Raw genomic sequence first — 18,938 nt, 5'->3', positions numbered from 1 at the left:
CCCAATTCGAGGTTCGTCCATGATTATGGCCCGGACAGCCCATTAATTAGCGCCGGATCACAGATCCTAGGAGCTACTATGCATCTTCTACAGAATACTCGGGACCCAAGAACCTCACTATACCCAGTGTTTTCAGAGCTTTCAACTCGTGTGCATATTCAAAACAGCTCTTCAACAACGCCAATCGATTGTGCATCGATTCCATCACGATGGTTGAGTAAATATTTCCAAGCAAGTCTCTCCGGCCCTAATAAGTTAACCGGGGCCTGCAGTGGATCCCAGGAGTCGATTACTTACCAATATTCTATTCGCGTGACTCAATATAGCCAAGGATCCACTTTTCAGTTGTATATCTGACCTTACATCCCACCTCCGACTCGCTCTTCTTTTCCTTCTCTAGTTAAACAGAGCGTTATTTCTACAGTTCCTGACCCTAAAAATTCATTTCAATCATCACTCCAATGGATTTCGATTTCTCACCATTCATCTAGATTGGGGTCAATGGAACAATTCCACATGCAGCAACAAGAGAAGATACAGAATTCACCACGACAATTTTCTCCCTCGATCATGCTGCAGCGCTACGTCGTGCTAAGAAGCAAAAGGCATTGTTGAGGACCTGCTTCAAGACGAAATATATTCCCAGCTTCATGATACCCTAAGAGAACTCATTTTGCTCTTCGAGCTCGCTAAACTGAACAAGTGGGACCATCTAGGCAAGAACATCATAAAGGATATCATAGCCCTGATTGGTAACTGCTCTATGGTCTGTCTTAAATTGCGACGTCTATCCGCTGAAGACCAAACAATTCTGGATGAAAAAACATGCTCTGATCAACCGAGTCAAGATGCTTTCTTTGTATCCGTGGAACAGCCAAATGAACAGCTTGATATTTTCCACCAGGCCTTGAAGTTTGTTCAAAAAGCAGCGACGATATACAATTTCCCCGCTTCCTCCACAGAACCAGTTAATATTAATATCAATCTAGTGACCCCTCTGATGAATGCGAAATATCTGCGCTGCATACATCAACCCAGAGGGCGATTCGATCGTTGGCCGACAAAACCGCCAAACAGCTGGAAAGGAATGGACAGATTAACTTGGCTGTGTTTCACTTTATCCAAGTCTTGAACTCACTTGCTGTGGAACATGACCAGCATCCGTTCCACCGAGCTAGAATTGTGAACACACGTTTCACAGGGCCTAACTATGGTATGCAAGCCGTAGTAGTTGATGGACCGACTTCATTTACCTTCCGTCGCCAGAATACTTAGCAAGCCCTTTCTCTACAATATGAAGCGTTGTGGTCAATCGGAAGGTCGGCAATACTCGGGTTGTGCTTGCGAGGCGAACGGGCTTGGTAGCAAAGGATGCTTGGGTGAACTGGCCATTGTAACTAGTTATCTGAATTATCTTTAGTCACAGGCAAAGTAATAATCAGATTCAGCTATATGTATACTCAAGCACTACAATCGTTTCCAAACTTGAATCCTGGTGATTTAAAGTAACCAACATCCTTACAATATTAGAAAAAGATTTTTCATAGCTAAGAGTCCTTAAATAGAATACATTATAATTGTTTAAATACTCCATACTCCATCACAGAGTACATCAGCCAAGCGTAAGTAACCCATTATATCCCCATCCACACGCTTCCTTGCAATCAATAATCGATTAGGCCATCTAGGCATATACAGGAGTTACAGGTATATAGGCAGCATCAAAGACGAAAATAAGATCACATAGTACAGCCCAACTAAGAATAAGAAAGGATTGACACAGTCTTATGGCAATTGAAATACCTAAAATTCAGGGATAGTGTGTATAGTATTGAGTGAAAGATGGTGGCGTGGTCGCGAAGCTAAGTAATATTCCATGGAGGAAACAGGAATGCACAACCGCCAAGGGAATGGCAAGTGGCCACTTAGTCTCTAAAATTATGAGACAAGCTATCTATAACAGCGCGGACTGAGGTGGACGACATATGTAAAATTTCCTTGGAAAGATTTCTGCTAAAAGAAAATGTAATCCTGCAGGTGAATAGATACAGTATACTTGTGGGATGTGATATATTTGATAATTTCTGGCCCCCCCCCCTCTTCTCGTATGTAATCGCAGTCTATGATTGATCACATAATAGGTTAGCTATGATTCATTCAGGCGAGAGTAGAAACATAGTAAGGGACGGACCTAATTGACCTATAGATAATTATTAGCAGATATATACTAGATTATTGCTGGGAATGTTCAATTAAATTGTATGTAGATATGTAGCGTTCAGGAAAAAAAACACCAAAACGCACTGAAAAATATGCTCGACTAAAGCGTCAAATTCCACTAAGATCATCAGAATCGAAAAGTATCTAGAGATCGCAGAAGCATCAGGGGTCCACTTGTTTGTCCATGTCAGTTTCTTATGCTTCAACAACATGACCATATTTTGCGAACACTGGCATAGTTTATAATCAGATTCACCGAAGTCTCAAGTCAATCGATTGAACAACACTTTAGACCCAGTGGATCGTGTGAGCTTAGCTGAGCATAGACTATTAAGACAGGCGCACTGCGTCGGAATTGAGGAATAACTATTGCACATCCATATTGTTTAGCTAACTGTTACTAGAGTAGAAGACTGAAGTACTATAATCAACACTTTCAGTTGGCAACGAGTCAATACTCTCGGGTACAAATATTGGCACTTCTTAAATATTTATTTAGATCTACAAGGCTGATACCAAGATGGTACAGTAAGAATTGAGTCATGAATAACTCACGGCTTTAAATTCGTACTTTCCAACTTCAACGTCACAATCGCAAATTGTCCCTTAATCAGGAGGATTCTCCGATCAATTTTCTTTCAGGCCACCAAACTTGTCCCCTTCCAAATGTCGATAGCCAGGCTCTACAACTAAATGGCTCGAGTCAACAAGGCCCTGCCAGACGGTACAACTTGTATTCTTGTACACGATATTTCATGCACTTTTCTCAAATGAATAATTTGCCCAAACCAACCCACTAACCAATTTTTGATGCGAGCTAAAATGAATGAGAAAGTAATCAGCATCCGTGATGTGATACCTGCCCCTTTTAGCCTCCTCATCTAGTGATAGAGACCACTCGAACGTATGTTCGTATAAATGGCGTAAATGATACAATTGGCTTTCATAGCTCTGGAATAAAAGCTCCAGCGCGTCGTTCTTAGCTCCTACACGAATTTCCAAGACAAAATTTTTAAGGCTATTCCAGTACCGCCCCGCAAAACTCTCAAGAGGAAGGTCTCGTGTGCCTGAGCGCCGCTGTGTTGCAATGAGTGCCGCTTGTTGCTCATACTGGCTAATGAGCTTGGCACTTGTCTTTTTCGTGAACGCAACAAAGTCAATGGGCTCCACAAAGTCAAACAGCACCTGCGCGATACTCTGCGATATTGTGTCCGGAAGATCAGTGAGTGAAATTGAGTTGGCGAGGACAACAATAGCAGACTGCGTCTCTGGGAATAACGCAATGTTGCTATAATACCCTGCTGTTGAACCCTGGTGGTATAGACAAAGCATCGATGGCGATCCTCGTCCAAGTTCAGGAAGCTGTTCTGCTTCGCCGATTATGTCGAAATTCTCGCCCATTATGCCGAGCGCTCCTGGGAGTTGTGTGCGTATCCACCCCATTGCGTACGCACGTTCCCGAAAAGAGGGCCCCAACACGGGGATATGGCTGGAGAATAGGTTTTGGAGCTTATCTGAAGTATGGACATTTTTATAAGCTTCAAGCAGAGCCGTTGAATAATTGAGCATATCATCCACTGTAGAGTAAGCTCCCGCGGCAGCCTCAAAGAGAGAATTTTCGAAGATCATCGCACTCGGTAGATGCACTGGTGTCGCATTTGAGTCGGTTGCATACGGTTCGGCTACATTATTGCTGTGAAGAGAGGAAAACTGTGTTGTGGTATTTCCCATGGCAAATGCATTATACACATGCTTTTGCAGATAGGAACCCAAAGACTCGCCCGAGAGCTTTTCGATAATGAGACCGGCAATCGAATACCCCCAACTATTGTAGACCCATTCACTTCGAAAAGGAACCACTCGGTCATTTTGATTGAATGTGGGTAATAGTTGATCTGCGGGTAAAAGGGCCTTTCCGTCACCCTGGAAGGTAAGGGAGATATCACCAGCCAGACCAGTACGGTGGGCCAACAAATCAACGACAGTTGTCAATTTTGCAACACATGGGTCTTTGTGCGCAAAATCCTGAAGTACATCCTTCACAGGTGTGTCCCATGAAAGAAGACCTTCATGAACCATATTTGCAATTCCAATAGCAGTGAGCGATTTTGTGAGGGATCCTAGACCATACAGTGTCTGCGAGTCGGGCACAATTTCAGCCGCAACGTCACGATATCCCAGGTTGTCCTTATGAATGATTTGGCCATGATGAACCACGCCGATCGATGTCCCTGCTGTTCCTGAGATTTGTCGGATGTGGTCTAAAGTCGGTTTCAAATTTTGAAGACGAGATATCACAGAAGAGGACTCATTGCCGTGAGGAATGATGACGCTTTGGGCGACCAAAAGCGAGGACAGAATTTTCCACATGCTTGGAGTTTTGATTACGAGCGTTTCGATTTTCAAGTCACCTTCGTTCAGCAGACCTTTATGAAGGTCAGCTGACCAGAGAAAAAATACGAGTTAGCGGGCACTTATAGGGGTTAAGTCTTGTCAAAGGGGAGAAGGTTGGTGTATTCGCTCATTTGTCATATGGTAATTTATCGGGCCTTGAATTATGCTGTAGCTTAAGTAATCAATAGGAGAAACTCACAGGCGTGGCAAATAAGAAAATCTACGTATAGTCGGTTCTAGATACTGTACAAGACGTACTGCGACAGGAAGCAGGTGAGCTGCACTTTTAAGAAAATCTTCGCCTAATCGGGATGTTACGGACCCACTTCGAAAGGTTTTCTTTGTTATGGTACTGTATTACATATTCTCCACACCTTCTCTATTATCTTTTCTTGCACTATCTCCTTAGTCCTTTGTTGCTTTAATTCCATTTAAGATCTTTTTATTATTATTGTTAAGCGCGTTATAAGTGCTAAAGAATAAAGAATATTATAGTCTTTCTCATAGATAACATCCCTAAGACTCTTTTTAAATATTAAAAATATTTTTATATTTCCAAGTTCTATTTAGAATTATACATGTAAAGAATAAAGCGAGCCAACGGTCAATACAGTGGATTTCGAAAACAGATTACCCCCCCAGAAACACACACTTTCTTTCCCAGCGCTCCACTAGGACTGCGTTAAGCCAATTCTGGCTAGGTGGATCCCTTTTCCTAAGGCATGACCCCATATCATTGGCTATGGGAGAATCTAGAACCAGGGCGATCTGGACTAGGCGCCAAACTGGGTCTCCGGGAGAGTAAAATATATATCTGGGGGGTAATCTGTTTTCGAAATCCACTGTACTTGCTGTCCGTCTCATTTAAAATTAAGCTATAGCGGTGCTAGGGAGGCAATTTAACAACAGGAGCGGCAATGGGCCATGATAGGCCGTGACAAGTCTCTAAGATCGTTGTTGATGAAACTACTGCTGGAAGCCAGGCTTTGGTAAACACTATCGGCTTGGTTGGCTTTTGTTGGACGGTGAGGTGGAAACGGTCCTTGCAAGGGTGCATGACCTAAACTCTATGACAGCATCGGAGATAAAGCCAACCGCTTTTCCAGATAAGCAAAAATGCTAATGTATGTAACCTTTCATCTTGACAACATGGATGTCCTTTGGAGCAAAGATCTGTAAAACTTCAACAAACATTGTTGAAGCATGCCAATATGTTGAAACAGGGTAATGTCACTTTAAGATATTTATGGCTGTCTTGATATACCTGACGTGAAAGTCTACACATGGCGTTCTTCCACCGCTGAATCAACGTCCTTTATACAACAAGAAAGGCCACGCCATTGCACCCAGCGGTCAAACGATGGTCGCGTGTGAAATACCAAGCGACAACGCTTAGGACAAATAACCCTGTGCTTGTTCATCAAAGACACCAAAAAACTATTCCAAACTAGAATTCTTGCTGTCATATGCAATATTAATACAGCATTCTATTGATTATTTCTCCATTCAAGCCACTGCTATCAACTCCTTTCGAAATTTATCTAACTGGGGGTCGATATCACTTGTCACTTATTGACATCGCTCGTTTGACATCATTTAAATGAAATATGCAGCGGATTCTGAATTCAGTGCAAGCTGGAGATGGACCCACAATGGCAGTTACACCATCGCCTAACGAGACATGCGAGCAGGAGGATATCGGACCGCAACGAAATACTCTCTTGACCGACAATGCTAGTCCAGCATCGGTGGAAGGTACCGAATTCAGTTTTCCTGCCGTAGAGACATTTCCACTCAGCGGATATCCAACATCGGACGAAAGACGCAATCTAGATGGTCCCTGTTCTTGGAACATGAGCAGTTCGCTTCCCAGGGACTGCGAACAAGGTAGACTAGGCGTCTTACCCTGCCCAGACTGGAGTGCACAACACTGCCATCCACCACTAGGGCCGGTCGTGCCCCATCTGCCTCCAGAGTGTTTCGGCCATATGCCTCACGTATTTGGAGCCTACTCCAGCTCGGGCCTTCACTGTTGCAGCATCCTTCAAGGATGCAATGCTCAAGCCCAATGCGGATGCAGTGTGTGGGTTTATGAATCCCCGTCGGTTACTCAAAGCTCGCTTGATAACGACTGCACCATGTCTGGTGCTTCGAGGAATACGCACGAGCTGACTCATGATGGGATTCCCCACAAACCGTTTGCTTGCACTTTTACAGGCTGTCGTAGCCGCTTCAAACGCCGGAAAGCCCTCGAGCGACACTCTATGGTTCATCTCGGAGTAAAGCCCTATGCCTGCTGGGTACCTTATTGCTATCGAAAGTTTCAGCGACGTGACAATCTGAACGCCCACTACTTGACACACGGAAAACGTGGGGGGCCGGAATTTTTACGTGGCCACTCTGGATCCAGCGAGTCCTGTGTTCGACACTGGCTATCGTGGTCGAATCACCCCAGAGGGGTGGCCATTGGATATTCGGTGGCCATATCCTGTTCCGAATTGACTACGCACTTTCAACCCAAATATGCAGCGGGAAATTCATTTCGACTGGTTGGAGATTTCCCATTCAGTGACGAATCGGTCACCCAACAAAAATGTGGCCAAGAGGGACGTTAGAGCATTTACTTTGTTTTTCCCAACTTATTACATGTACCAAGGGATATATTGTTTGCACCATCAGCTAGTAAGAGGGCTTGGTCATCTTGTTCATATTTCGTATTCGCTCCGATATTCGATTTTGTCTCTTTAGATCCAATTAAATTATTTGCTGTCGTCGAAACGCTAATCTAATCATCCAAACATATCTTGTTGGTTTTCTGAGCCCATATTTGTTGACTTGCCAGGCCATGAAGGTAATTGTGAGATAATCTGATTTACACTAGCCTTCATGTATCAAGAATGAGATACATGTTGATAGACCACTTCAATCTTGGAGTTGATACTGTAAGACTGTTCATTGCATGCTACCGTCGATCTACGCAACTGAAAGCGCCCTGGTTGTTGGGAAATAATGTCATTGATGTGGCTCCTTGAATTGAGAATATGTGCAAGCATGTTGAATGTAGACCACCGTCTATCTGTTGATGACTCATGTTGCTTCACCACTCGGTGATCGTTATTGATAACGTAGAGTCACCGATGCCATGCTCAGTTGATGGTCGTGCCCAGTTTTGCGAACCTTGGCAGCGGATGTCACCGATTGGTGAAGTCCATGTGGGTCCAACTCGCGCCTAATAATGAGTTCTTCCGTCTGTGCGCCAATCTATGGGTATGGGTACCTATGGCTTTCAGTGGGCGCAACGGAGTAGGAATTTGGACTATACACTCGGAACGTGGACGTCCCTTTCTGCTCTCTACTCGACCACATCTACTTGGCCCCTCCTATGGTTGCATTCCTGAGCATTTCCAAGTGCACCGGATAGCGTAGTGTTGATACAGTACGTCCCGAAACTGGTGCAACCGCCTACACTCTTTCAGGGATTATTTGGCCCCACTGCCAAGAAACAATAGACCATGTTAGGACCTAATTTGGAATAACAATATTCCCGTACCAGTCTCGATACCGTGATTTACTTTTATTAAAATACGGTGTCTCGTCTCGTAACTATATTGGCCATTCAAGGAACTAGAATTTTCCATGGAAATGGAAACAAGCCAAACAAGCCAAACACTAGAGCTTGGGAGTCCCTCGAGAATCCGGTGGCCTGTCACTTCCCTTCCGGTCCTATGTCCAAGTCGGCCTGGGGGGCTTACTTGGCACCCGACCTGCAAATAGTGACTTGATTACTTGCTTACTGTCTTTAATAGAACCGGAGGCATTCCTCCTATAATCAATGACAGTAATTTTCTTATATCGAGAGGCACATCACTCAACTTGTTTACAGTACGTCCCGAAACTGGTATCACTACCTACACTCTTCGATTATTTCTCTGGCCTGGGTTGCCAAAAAAACGCTAGATCATGTGACAACAGCTTCTTCGGAAGATTGATGTTTCTGTATCGTCAGATATGCAGCTCGCTCCTATGTTGTATTACAAGATTTGTGTTTAACGACATTACTGAGGGTCCACGGTATTGAAATAATCAAATCAACTAGCCATGACAATGCACATAGAAATTATAGGTCATTCGACGAGAATCCTTTCCAGCCTCTTTGCTGCAGAGCAGTCTTATGGCATAGCCTTGTTATCTCCGTTTTTCCTGAATCAACCTGGCTGTCCCGAAAAGACACATCCACTACCGCTCCATCATCGCAAGATGTAACTGCCAAGTATTCTAACATACCTGGAAACATTTCCAGTATACTCCGCTCTGTCAAAGTCCTAAAGTAAAAGGCAATGTGTTAAATGCGCGAAATGAAGTATGGGTATTTTGTCATTCACGAGTCAGTCTTACATTCGCTCCAGTATGACCTGCTTGTCGGCATTTCTTTTTTCCTGCTTAGTATCAAAATACTGCCACCTGCGAATCTCATCTTCTGGAGTTTTACGGTCCCATTCCAAGCGAATCATGGTTTCAATAAAGTGCCCGAGGCTTAAAAATGCATCAGGCACGTCCTCGCAATCAAATCTGAATGAGCCTCCGTCTTCATGAAACTTTGTGATGAATACATCACCATACCAAAAGTATTCCTCAAATGGGACAGAGTCGATCCGCAAAAGGTTCATCAGGTACTTGTTTGGCGGAAGATCATCTTTTCGGCACCAGTAGAAAAGATAATCCCCATTAAGTTCGGCTAGGTCTTGGTCCTTGATCGATATCCATCGGTGGGCGCGGTCGAAATTGGATTTCCCCCAGTAAGTGCTGAAGTCAGGAATGCAAAAGGTCACAGGCTCTGTGCCTGGGTAGTCGGTAGGACAGCGGTAAAAATCAATCATTTGATAATGAGCAGGCTCTCCAGTGGCCGGAAACCGAATACATTGCCTAGAGCACGCAAATTCTTTCAAGCAACCAAACTCGCTTTCCGTACCACCTGGCGTTGTCCAGGACTCTGCTTCTCTCATTCTTGTAAGTGCGCTTTGCTTCAGTGCTCCTCCGGCAACTGTCACATTCGCCGAGGATTCTGCTTGTCTCGGTCGTTGAGTGCGAAGGACACCCTTGAGCTGCTGCTGCATTAAGGCCTGGATATCTTGGAGAGCAACAGAGAGGTTGAAATGAACGCCAGGATGAGGAACTGGATCGCTGCAAAGTGCAATATGCCAAAATGGGTAGACCGTGCCATGGGAACCGCGTGTTTGGTAGTATCCTCGAGTATCCGTCCTCTTATCCTTGTAGTGAGTAAGGAGCTGGTAGCATAGCCAACATGACATTTTACTACACCCGATATATGGGAAAGGATCTGTGCTGGTGGAAAAGGAACATTCGAATTTTAGAAGAATCTGAACCTCAGCATGGCAGATAGTCAATAAATCGGTCGGGCGACCCCGCAGCTTGTCAAGATGGCGTTTTTGCGGCCGTGGAACTTGTTCCATTTTCACCAGCTCTTGAACTTGTTGAATCAAATGGCTCTTCTTCAGCCATCTGGCATCGGGTGGAGGGAGACAAGAGATGGTTATAGTTTTGAAGGATTTTTGAAGCTCGATGGCAGTCTCCTTAAATGTCTCATATGCAGATCTCAGGCGCCCTAGAAAGCATACAGAGCGTTGAATCCTTCCAACATGAGACGTCAGTTCATCAGGTGCAGCCACAGGACGTAGCTGGTAGGCAATAGATATCATGCGCTTCAAAACCTCCGAGGGTATGCTATCAACCTTGTATTGTGCAGACAATCCATGCAGCTCTTTTGCTAAAACAATTCCATCCGGTTTCGTATTGAAGGCAGCAGCGAGGTCATCTTTAGATGAACCTTTGATATGAGATACGTAGATATGCAGACGTTGCTTGTAGTAGCTGATGAGTTTCGTCCACATCTCATCTTTGTCGATGGCTGGTCGCTTCATGGTGGATGCGATGATCCTCATCCATTTCGTCAGACTGTTTGCCAATTCTTCGTCTATCTTCGTTCTCTTGCTGTCTTCCTCTGAGTCGCTTCCAATACCATTTTTCGCAACATAAACAATCGGGTCGCCGTGATCGAAGACTAGACCTGATGCCGTTACATGGATGGCTCCGTTGATTGTCGCTTTAGACCGCCGTCGTTCATGGCGTGGGATGGATTTCTCCTGGGAAAATGTTTCGGCAATATGATCAAGGAATTTCGCTAGCACCTGGTCTTTTGATGTAGAGCCTGAGAGCTGGTGCATTATTGTTGAATCATTTTCAGTTTCGAAATCCCATTCATCATGATCTGGAACCTTGTTAATAGTAGTATATTCCGCGATTTCCTGTGGTCCTTGAGATACAGAAAGAAGAGAGGCCAGAGAGAGGAAGGTTGTGTTATCAAACCCGAATATGGCTGACATCTTGCAGGATATGTTAAATATGATGGTAGTAGAAAACCGTTCAGCTCGATCTCTGGAGAAACACTATCGGTCTCCCAACTCCACTAGATGGAGACAGGGAAGAGGTTGGCGCACGCTAGCTCTGAAGTGGAAATTAAGGTATCAAACGTATCAAATGTGTAAGTGAATACACCCCGCTAACTATTCTGTATACGATACAATACAAGCCCCACCGACAAGGATACTCTGGAAAAACTCGCTATGGACTAGCGCATTTTCGCAGTAAGAACCCGAAAAAGGTGGTGTCACCAGTTTCGGAACATGCTATATAATTAACTTACACTGAATAGTCTATACATTTTGTTGAGAATTAAAAGTTTGGCGGGTAAGAACTAGTTATTTGTTGTATTGGCGAACGCAATTTTGGGAATAACAGTATGAACTACACGGCACGGTATACAGTATTTATCATCTCACGTACCTCTCGTGTTCGTCGATGTTTGAGACCCCGCTAACCTCAATATTGATAGGGCTACTGTAACTTCTCTAAGACGAATATTAAAGATAGTCAGCGTAAGAATGCCTCACGAGAAACCCTTTGCTGTGAAGCCATTTTTCGAGCCATCTATGGTTAGACCACTGATGATTGATTGTCAAAAGCGTTTCCCGAGAAAAGCTGCTTCGGGCAAGGGGCATAGAGGTGCCGCGTAAATTTTATTTACAAGCTAATACAGACTTGAAATTATCATGTAATTTATTTACGACGAAATATACGGGCAACTTGGAATAGCTCCCAATGTAGACTAAGGTTTCTTGGCAGTGGGGCTAAATAATTACTTAAAGAGTGAGGGCTGTTGCACCAGTTTCGGGACGTACTGTAAGCTCCCAAAGCGACGGATATATATTTATCGAATGATCGAGGGTTGTAGTGGCATAAAATATTCAACAGACAGAATTGACGAGATTTACTCTCTAGAGTTGGTGAACTAAGTACCCAGTGCCGATGCTGGAAGATTGATTTTAGACATATTGCTACGTTTATCCACGTTATCTATTGGCTGACAACTTTTGTGCAGTCGCGATGGTGTTTGTTCTAAGTTGAATGAAAAGTGCGTCTGGTTAGTATCTCAACGTTAGAGGTTGACAACGAGGGCTGTACAAGTGAGAGATTGACAGTCCTGGAACTCATAAAAATCCAGCCTCCGAGTATGAGGGTCCACTGAGTTTACTCTCTAACAAGATCACATTATGAGTGATATCACCAATATTTGTTGAGCCTGAACAGCCTTGTGAGTCAAAGTTGACATGAGTTGTGAGTGATTAGAAGAAGTCAAGTCCACTGGGGGCTCGAAGGACATCATTTAAATCGCTGTTCGCCATGAGATCTGATATAAAAGAGCAAATATCGATTGGAAACCAGAACATCCATCGAACATATTCACATAAAATCGGTGAGACATGGAGAGTCCAAGGGAAATGTCGAAAAGCGACGGGAAAGAAGGTCATGGCCCGGGAAAGACACCGAGTCAAGAAGACACCATCGAGCTTCAACCTGCCCCACAACCATTCGATCATATGGTATGTCGGTCAATTTTCCGACCCGGATATTCACGACTAACAATCATAGGCTGATTTGGCATCGAAGGAATCTCTCGCGAATGAGCCTTTGCGACCCGCCCTTGAAGCACTAGCGGGGCTCGATCGTAAGGACCCAAAGCTCGCTTTCCAAGCGGCTCGTATTCTGGGCATATATCGACGCCTGTGGGAATCTTGTGTGTCGAAGCATGTTGACTGCAAAGAGCAAGCTCGCGCAAATCAGTCTTTGGAAAAAGCGAGACTGCATCTAACAATTGAGAGAGAAAAGCTCCAGCGTCACCACGATGAGCAGCTATCTTATCTTCAGTTCTTTGATCATGCTCTGCACTCATCTCGATCGAGACTGACCGGCATCATCAGTGATTGGAAACAAGGCTCCATTGAGGGGGGCGAAGCCGGAGTGATAGGGCTTAGTGTTGGGGTATAGACAATCAATGTGAAAGCTCAATAGTGTATACGAGGTTTTCTGATGTTTTCTTTGATTCTCTTTTTCTTTTTACATGTATACTGTATGTATACAAAACGCAAAAGAAATCTCTTATTTGTTGCGGATGAAAGAAAGTTTTTTTGCGGGGTCTCAAGGATTCTATCCTCTATTATCACCGTACATAATTTAAAAAAGAAATCAAGTCGTGATGAGGGCACTATAGCCACCCAAGAAAGGGACAAGGCTTCACTCTAGATTCGTCAGTAGGTGTCGGATAGATAAAGAAACAGTCCTTAATACATTATGTACAGCCAAAACGAAATAAAAAGAAGGATGAATTTCTAACGGCTCCACGAGGGGTTACGAAGTAATTGAAAACGACAGTCCACGCCAAAAATAAGTTTTGGGAGTTGATTTTAGAATTTGTTAGATACACACTGTAAATCTGCCTAGATACCGCCCCTAGCTAAAGAAATATAATTAAGAGCTTCTTGGCAGCGGTACATTGAGAAATCTTTTCATTCAAACAACTGAACTCATCAACACTGGTGACTAACTGGGATGGAAAGAGAAACTTCGCAGGCTTCTGTTTAGTACAGAAGAATTCGAAATTGGCTTCCATGCCAAACATGCACAAGTTGTTTCTGGAACCCTATGGTGAAACGTACTATGCCGATTATAGTTAGTTCAAATACAAGTTTTATAACCAGTCACTCTTGGCGTAATGTACGAAACAAACCGAAAATACATCGTTTCTTTCTTCACAGCAAAGGCATAGCTTCTGGAACCTTCCAATCCAAAAATCAATTTGGATGCTTCCAGTATGTTACAGTATGATGTATTAAAGTAATATTTTTTGGAGCATGAATCTGATTCGAAAATATGAAAAGAAATAGAATGGAAATTATCTCTCATTTCATTCAACCAGGCCATCCAAGTATGTCTTCTAACCCTTGGTCAGTACATATACAAAGCCAAGGGCTAGGGTAAGCAATGAAAGTAGAATTTGCCGCTGGGAGACACCGCCAATGTAAGACGCTCTGGTTGTAGCTTCGGTCTTTTCCTCCAATGATGTTATAATTTGCGATTCAGCAGACTCGAAGGGCGAAGTTTCATCTGAGCTCTGCCACTCTTTCCAAGTGGACATTGATGATAAGGTGTATGGATGATTAGGGCCTAATATTTGGCTGCTAGATTCAGCATACTTGGCCATCATTTCCAATGCAGTTTCATTTTCGCTCAGAGATCTTAGTGTGAATGCTAGGTTGACCATGCTGGTCAAAGTGTCGGGATGCTCTGGCCCAAGCATCTCCTTGCGAGTCTCCATCACCTGCACCTCGAGGTCCTCGGCTTCCTTCCATCGCCCCTGATTCCAGTAGGTCGATGCTAGGTTGGCCATGCTGGTCAGAGTAGAGGGATGCTCTAACCCAAGTATCTCCTTGCTAGTCTCCATCACCTGCAGCTGGAGGTCTTCGGCTTCCTTCCATCGCCCCTGATTCTGGTAGGTTAATGCTAGGTTGGCTATGCTAGTTAGAGTAGAGGGATGCTCTGGCCTAAGCACCTCCTTGCGAGTCTCCATCACCTGCAGCTGGAGATCTTCGGCTTCCTTCCATCGCCCCTGATTCCGGTAGGTTAATGCTAGGTTGGCTATGCTGGTCAGAGTGTTGGGATGCTCTGGCCCAAGCATCTCCTTGCGAGTCTCCATCACCTGCAGCTGGAGGTCTTCGGCTTCCTTCCATCGCCCCTGATTCCGGTAGGTTGATGCCAGGTTGGCCATGATGGTTAGAGTGTCGGGATGCTCTGGCCCAAGCACCTTTTTGCAAGTCTCCATCACCTGCACCTCGAGGTCCCCGGCTTCCTTCCATCGCCCCTGATTCTGGTAGGTCGATGCTAGGTTGGCCGTGCTGGTCAGAGTGTCGGGATGCTCTAGCCCAAGTATCTCCTTGCAAGTCTCCATCACCTGCAGCTGGAGGTCTTCGGCTTCCTTCCATCGTCCCTGATTCCAGTAGGTCGATGCTAGGTTGCCCATGCTGGTCAAAGTGTCGGGATGCTCTAGCCCAAGTATCTCCTTGCTAATCTCCATCACCTGCACCTCGAGGTCTTCGGCTTCCTTCCATCGTCCCTGATTCCGGTAGATTGATGCTAGGTTGGCCATGCTGGTCAGAGTAAAGAGATGCTCTAGCCCAAGTATCTCCTTGCTAGTCTCCATCACCTGCAGCTGGAGGTCCTCGGCTTCCTTCCATCGCCCCTGATTCTGGTAGGTCGATGCTAGGTCGCCCATGCTGGTCAGAGCAGAGGGATGCTCTGGCCCAAGCACCTCCTTGCGAGTCTCCATCACCTGCAGCTGGAGATCTTCGGCTTCCTTCCATCGTCCCTGATTCCGGTAGGTTGATGCTAGGTTGGCCATGCTGGTCAGAGTGTCGGGATGCTCTGGCCCAAGCATCTCCTTGCGAGTCTCCATCACCTGCAGCTGGAGGTCTTCGGCTTTCTTCCATTCCCCTCCCAGACTATACGCTAAACTAAGCGTATTAGAAGCTCTCAGTGTTTTCTCGTTCCTCCCCCCAAATAGGTCGTTCCTTGTTTTCATTGCTTCCTTCCCCATCTTTCTACTATCAACAAAGTTCCCCCCTCGTCCACGCAAATGATGCTGCTTTGTGAAGCAGTGATGCCCACTTTTCCATTGATGCTTTTGCAACTGGCTGCTGTATCATAGCACACTGGACATGGGGAAATAGCAATTGACACTCCTTCCAATTCTCAAACCTTCCTTCGGGGTAATGTCTATCTAGCCTTCGGATAAAAACTTCCTTCCAGTGCTCTAAACGGTCTTGAGCTTGAAGCCATTTCTGCATTCCTAGTTGGACCAATCGATGCATCTCAAAATTCGCTGGATCTGAGGTGACGGAAATCAACGAATAGTCTCTGAGTAATAATATATCGTTCTCCAACTTGTCGATGTCGCTGTATGCGTTTATTTCATCTTCTGTGTCACTTGCATCACTTCTACCGCTCTCTTTATTCTTTTCTTTTGTAGCTTGGTCTTCCTGTAGGAGAATGTTGGGGATCCCTTGTCTATCAAAGAAGCTCATCAGAGATAAGAGACCTGCTGCTGATGGCCTTCTTTCCTGAATATCCTCAAATGATATCTGCCATGTTACAAGGATAGCATTCTTGGCTTCTCGGTCCCTGCGAAGTTGGCCCCCTTCATAATCAAGAAGATTGATTTTTTGGTTATCGCTTTTCTGAAACCTTTCCAAATATTGTGCGACTGAGTCTCGTGGTGCTCTTTGCTTGATAAAGGCCGCCGCCTGCACAATCGCAAGCGGCATAAACTCTAGAGCTGTAGCTAACTGAATGATTGAGGAGAGGTCAGATTGCGTGCCGACCTTTTTTTCGAAGAGCGAGATTGCGTGGGGTTCGTTCATTGGTTCAACCGGAATGATGTCATAGTCTTCCACGGTTCTCAAAGCCACTTGTCTACTCCGACTTGTTATCACAACGCAGCCCGTTGAGTTCTGACAGAAATAAGACCAGATCGGTCGTTCAGATACAAAACTGTGATCATTCACCAGGCTAGACTGTGTTGAAGACATGGTATGGAGAAACTCGTCGTCATCGAGATTATCGAGGACAAGGACCCACTTTCCAGTCTTGGCATCATTTAGCCAATAGTGGACCAGCTTGAAAATATTTGCCTTCGGATCCTGGCGACCTGGTATCCTGGCTCGGTCGGCAATCTCCCGGCAACTCTGCTCGAAGCGAGTTGCATTGCTCGCGTGAAACCACAAAACCCATGTGTTGGGCGATTGATCTCGAACTCGATGGCAATATTCGATTGCAAGTTGCGATTTCCTTATATAAGAATTAGGGACATGTCCGCACAGTATAAGTCTAATAAACTCACCCTACACCACCTAGGCCGACAAGTGCTATCCGAGCACCTTGCGTGGAGGCTTTTTCTTGTATTTGATCGAGAAGAGATCCACGATCAATAAAATCTGGGTCGCGACGGAACGGGACGGTCGAGAGAGGAGGTGGTGGAGTTTCCGGTCGCTCTAGACCTAGAAGGGGGATTAGTCCTGGCTGGGTAGTGCCCATGTCTTAGACTTACTTGGGGGAAGATGGATCGATCCATTATTAATTCCCACTTGAGTACCAAAGTTATCACCGTCAAACGAGATGGAATTCATGGTGTATTCGGAATGCACTTGATGGTGTGTCTCTAGACAGAGTAAATGTCCAAACTCTGAGGATAAAATACCATTCACCCTCAGCCTCGCTATCATGTGACCTTGGCGCTTACATTGATAAGGTGGTCAGTTCTATCTTTAGGACAGAGCCTTGATGGCTTACTTACTGCACCTCTTCGATCGCAGGAGATAGAACATATACAGACTTAACCTAAAGGGTGGAACTATGGGGGCATGTGGGTCTTTGACCAGTCTTTTCGCGCCATAGAAGACAGCAGAGTTATATAGAAGCAGGATCCCCTGGCCAGGATCCATGGCACAAAGGAGTCCTGAATGCCCCCCAGAGTCATGGCTTGCAACAGACAGTCCCTTTGTAAATTTTGTACGTACTGTAAGCCCCTCGCAGCTGTGCCAGGGTCTCGATATTTTCCACGCCTCGTAGATTCTCCATCGTCCAACAACTTTCGCCTACAACGCTCGTTACTGACCATCGAAACCCGCGTGGCTCCGAGTCGACCGCTGACCCATGATCCTGATTATTTCTCTGCTTATCCTGTGAGCCATAAAATCATACTAATTCCTCTCTGACTTGATCCTTTCCTAGGCTAATAATTAATAATGCGACCAGGTTCAATAGGCTCTGCCCCTTTGAAATGCCCGGTTTCGATTTCCATGAGTATGATAGCTGCCAAATTAGATTCCTTCGGTCAGGTGATAAGACCCCTTTATATGCCCCAACTCCTGGTTATTTCGGGCATAGGGCTGCTTCTATCGGTTGTCTTTCACCAGACCTGGAGCAATCGGTGAATGAACGCCCATCCCCGTTTCCCCAGACCCAACCCGATTATGAAGAGTTTCAACAAATAGTAGAATTGGAAGAGGGGCAGCAGGTGAACAGCCATCGGATTGTATCCAATACCTAATTGAGTGGAGAGTCACGCTCAATGGTCGGGTCGTAGTCAAGGACACTGAGCAAAACCTGGTGCAAATACCAAGCTTCCATTGGCCGCAAATCCAGGCTAGAGCAGATAGAATTCTCAGGGGCAAAATTACTCGCGATCGGCGAGTGAGACCAGACGATATGACTGTTGTGGCCTTTGTCAACGACCGATCCCAACGCGATCTGACCAAACGGTTTGACAGTACGGATATGGATTGGACTGCCATTGAAAAGCAACTCCTTATGTGGACTACTCTTTATCATCTTGGCAAAGAGCTCCGGCTTAAGATTTCCCTGAACTACACCAAAGACAGTTCTCTACCTTTAAAGCATGATAAACGAGGGAAAACATCTATAATAAAGCGGATACTAGCAGATCGAGACGTACTGATAGATGCCAAGGATACTTCTGGCCAGACCTTGGTATAGCGAGATATATATCAAAAGATATAATGCCCTAGCCCACCATATTACCATAAAGGTTAGTATTACTGGTAAGATCCTAAAGGGAAAAAACACTTTAAGTTACGGACACACCAATTAAGGAGCCTAGTAAAATATATGGAGCAGGGCAGGGTCCTTAAAACGTATGATGATATCCCCGATAGCCTCCGTGAGCAGCTCTATGCTAAGGAGAACAAGCGGACCAGCAGGCAAAAAAGTCATCATGCTCCATCTAGGCCGCTGTGTCCTCCTATTAATATCACTGTTCTCCCGAATTAAGGGTCCTAACCCCTGCTTACTGATGTGATTGACGCTGCCACTTGCCCCTCTAAAATTACAACTCCTGA

At 45.1% G+C, this 18,938-nt stretch overlaps 5 protein-coding genes across 5 annotated transcripts; 2 read left to right on the top strand and 3 right to left on the bottom strand.

Moving 5' to 3' along the window:
* Nucleotides 1-2,973: 2,973 nt before the first annotated feature.
* On the bottom strand, nucleotides 2,974-4,590 carry N7483_004666 (serine hydrolase domain-containing protein; the record flags this gene model as incomplete). Its single annotated transcript, XM_057088103.1, has 1 exon — nucleotides 2,974-4,590. One exon carries the CDS (start codon nucleotides 4,588-4,590, stop codon nucleotides 2,974-2,976), a length of 1,617 nt encoding a protein of 538 aa, XP_056947932.1.
* A 1,676-nt stretch (nucleotides 4,591-6,266) lies between these two features.
* Nucleotides 6,267-7,229, top strand: N7483_004665 (uncharacterized protein; the record flags this gene model as incomplete). Its single annotated transcript, XM_057088102.1, has 1 exon — nucleotides 6,267-7,229. The coding sequence occupies one exon, from the start codon at nucleotides 6,267-6,269 to the stop codon at nucleotides 7,227-7,229; it is 963 nt and encodes a 320-aa protein (XP_056947931.1).
* A 1,776-nt stretch (nucleotides 7,230-9,005) lies between these two features.
* Nucleotides 9,006-11,015, bottom strand: N7483_004664 (nucleic acid/nucleotide deaminase domain-containing protein; the record flags this gene model as incomplete). Its single annotated transcript, XM_057088101.1, has 1 exon — nucleotides 9,006-11,015. The coding sequence occupies one exon, from the start codon at nucleotides 11,013-11,015 to the stop codon at nucleotides 9,006-9,008; it is 2,010 nt and encodes a 669-aa protein (XP_056947930.1).
* Nucleotides 11,016-13,963: 2,948 nt separating this feature from the next.
* On the bottom strand, nucleotides 13,964-17,207 carry N7483_004663 (tetratricopeptide repeat protein; the record flags this gene model as incomplete). The annotated part of the gene is made up of 4 exons (XM_057088100.1): nucleotides 13,964-15,536; nucleotides 15,781-16,869; nucleotides 16,922-17,078; nucleotides 17,129-17,207. The coding sequence occupies 4 exons, from the start codon at nucleotides 17,205-17,207 to the stop codon at nucleotides 13,964-13,966; spliced, it is 2,898 nt and encodes a 965-aa protein (XP_056947929.1).
* Nucleotides 17,208-18,288: 1,081 nt separating this feature from the next.
* N7483_004662 (uncharacterized protein) lies at nucleotides 18,289-18,576 on the top strand (the record flags this gene model as incomplete). Its single annotated transcript, XM_057088099.1, has 1 exon — nucleotides 18,289-18,576. One exon carries the CDS (start codon nucleotides 18,289-18,291, stop codon nucleotides 18,574-18,576), a length of 288 nt encoding a protein of 95 aa, XP_056947928.1.
* Between the last annotated feature and the right edge of the window lie 362 nt (nucleotides 18,577-18,938).

This window comes from Penicillium malachiteum (genome assembly GCF_028827825.1).
Source record: "Penicillium malachiteum strain IBT 17515 chromosome Unknown utg000002l:1.0-8849297.0:1.0-8852440.0, whole genome shotgun sequence".
Taxonomy (NCBI): Eukaryota; Fungi; Ascomycota; class Eurotiomycetes; order Eurotiales; family Aspergillaceae; genus Penicillium; species Penicillium malachiteum.
Note: the sequence above shows the minus strand (reverse complement) of the source record. Positions and strands in the feature narration are given on the sequence as shown.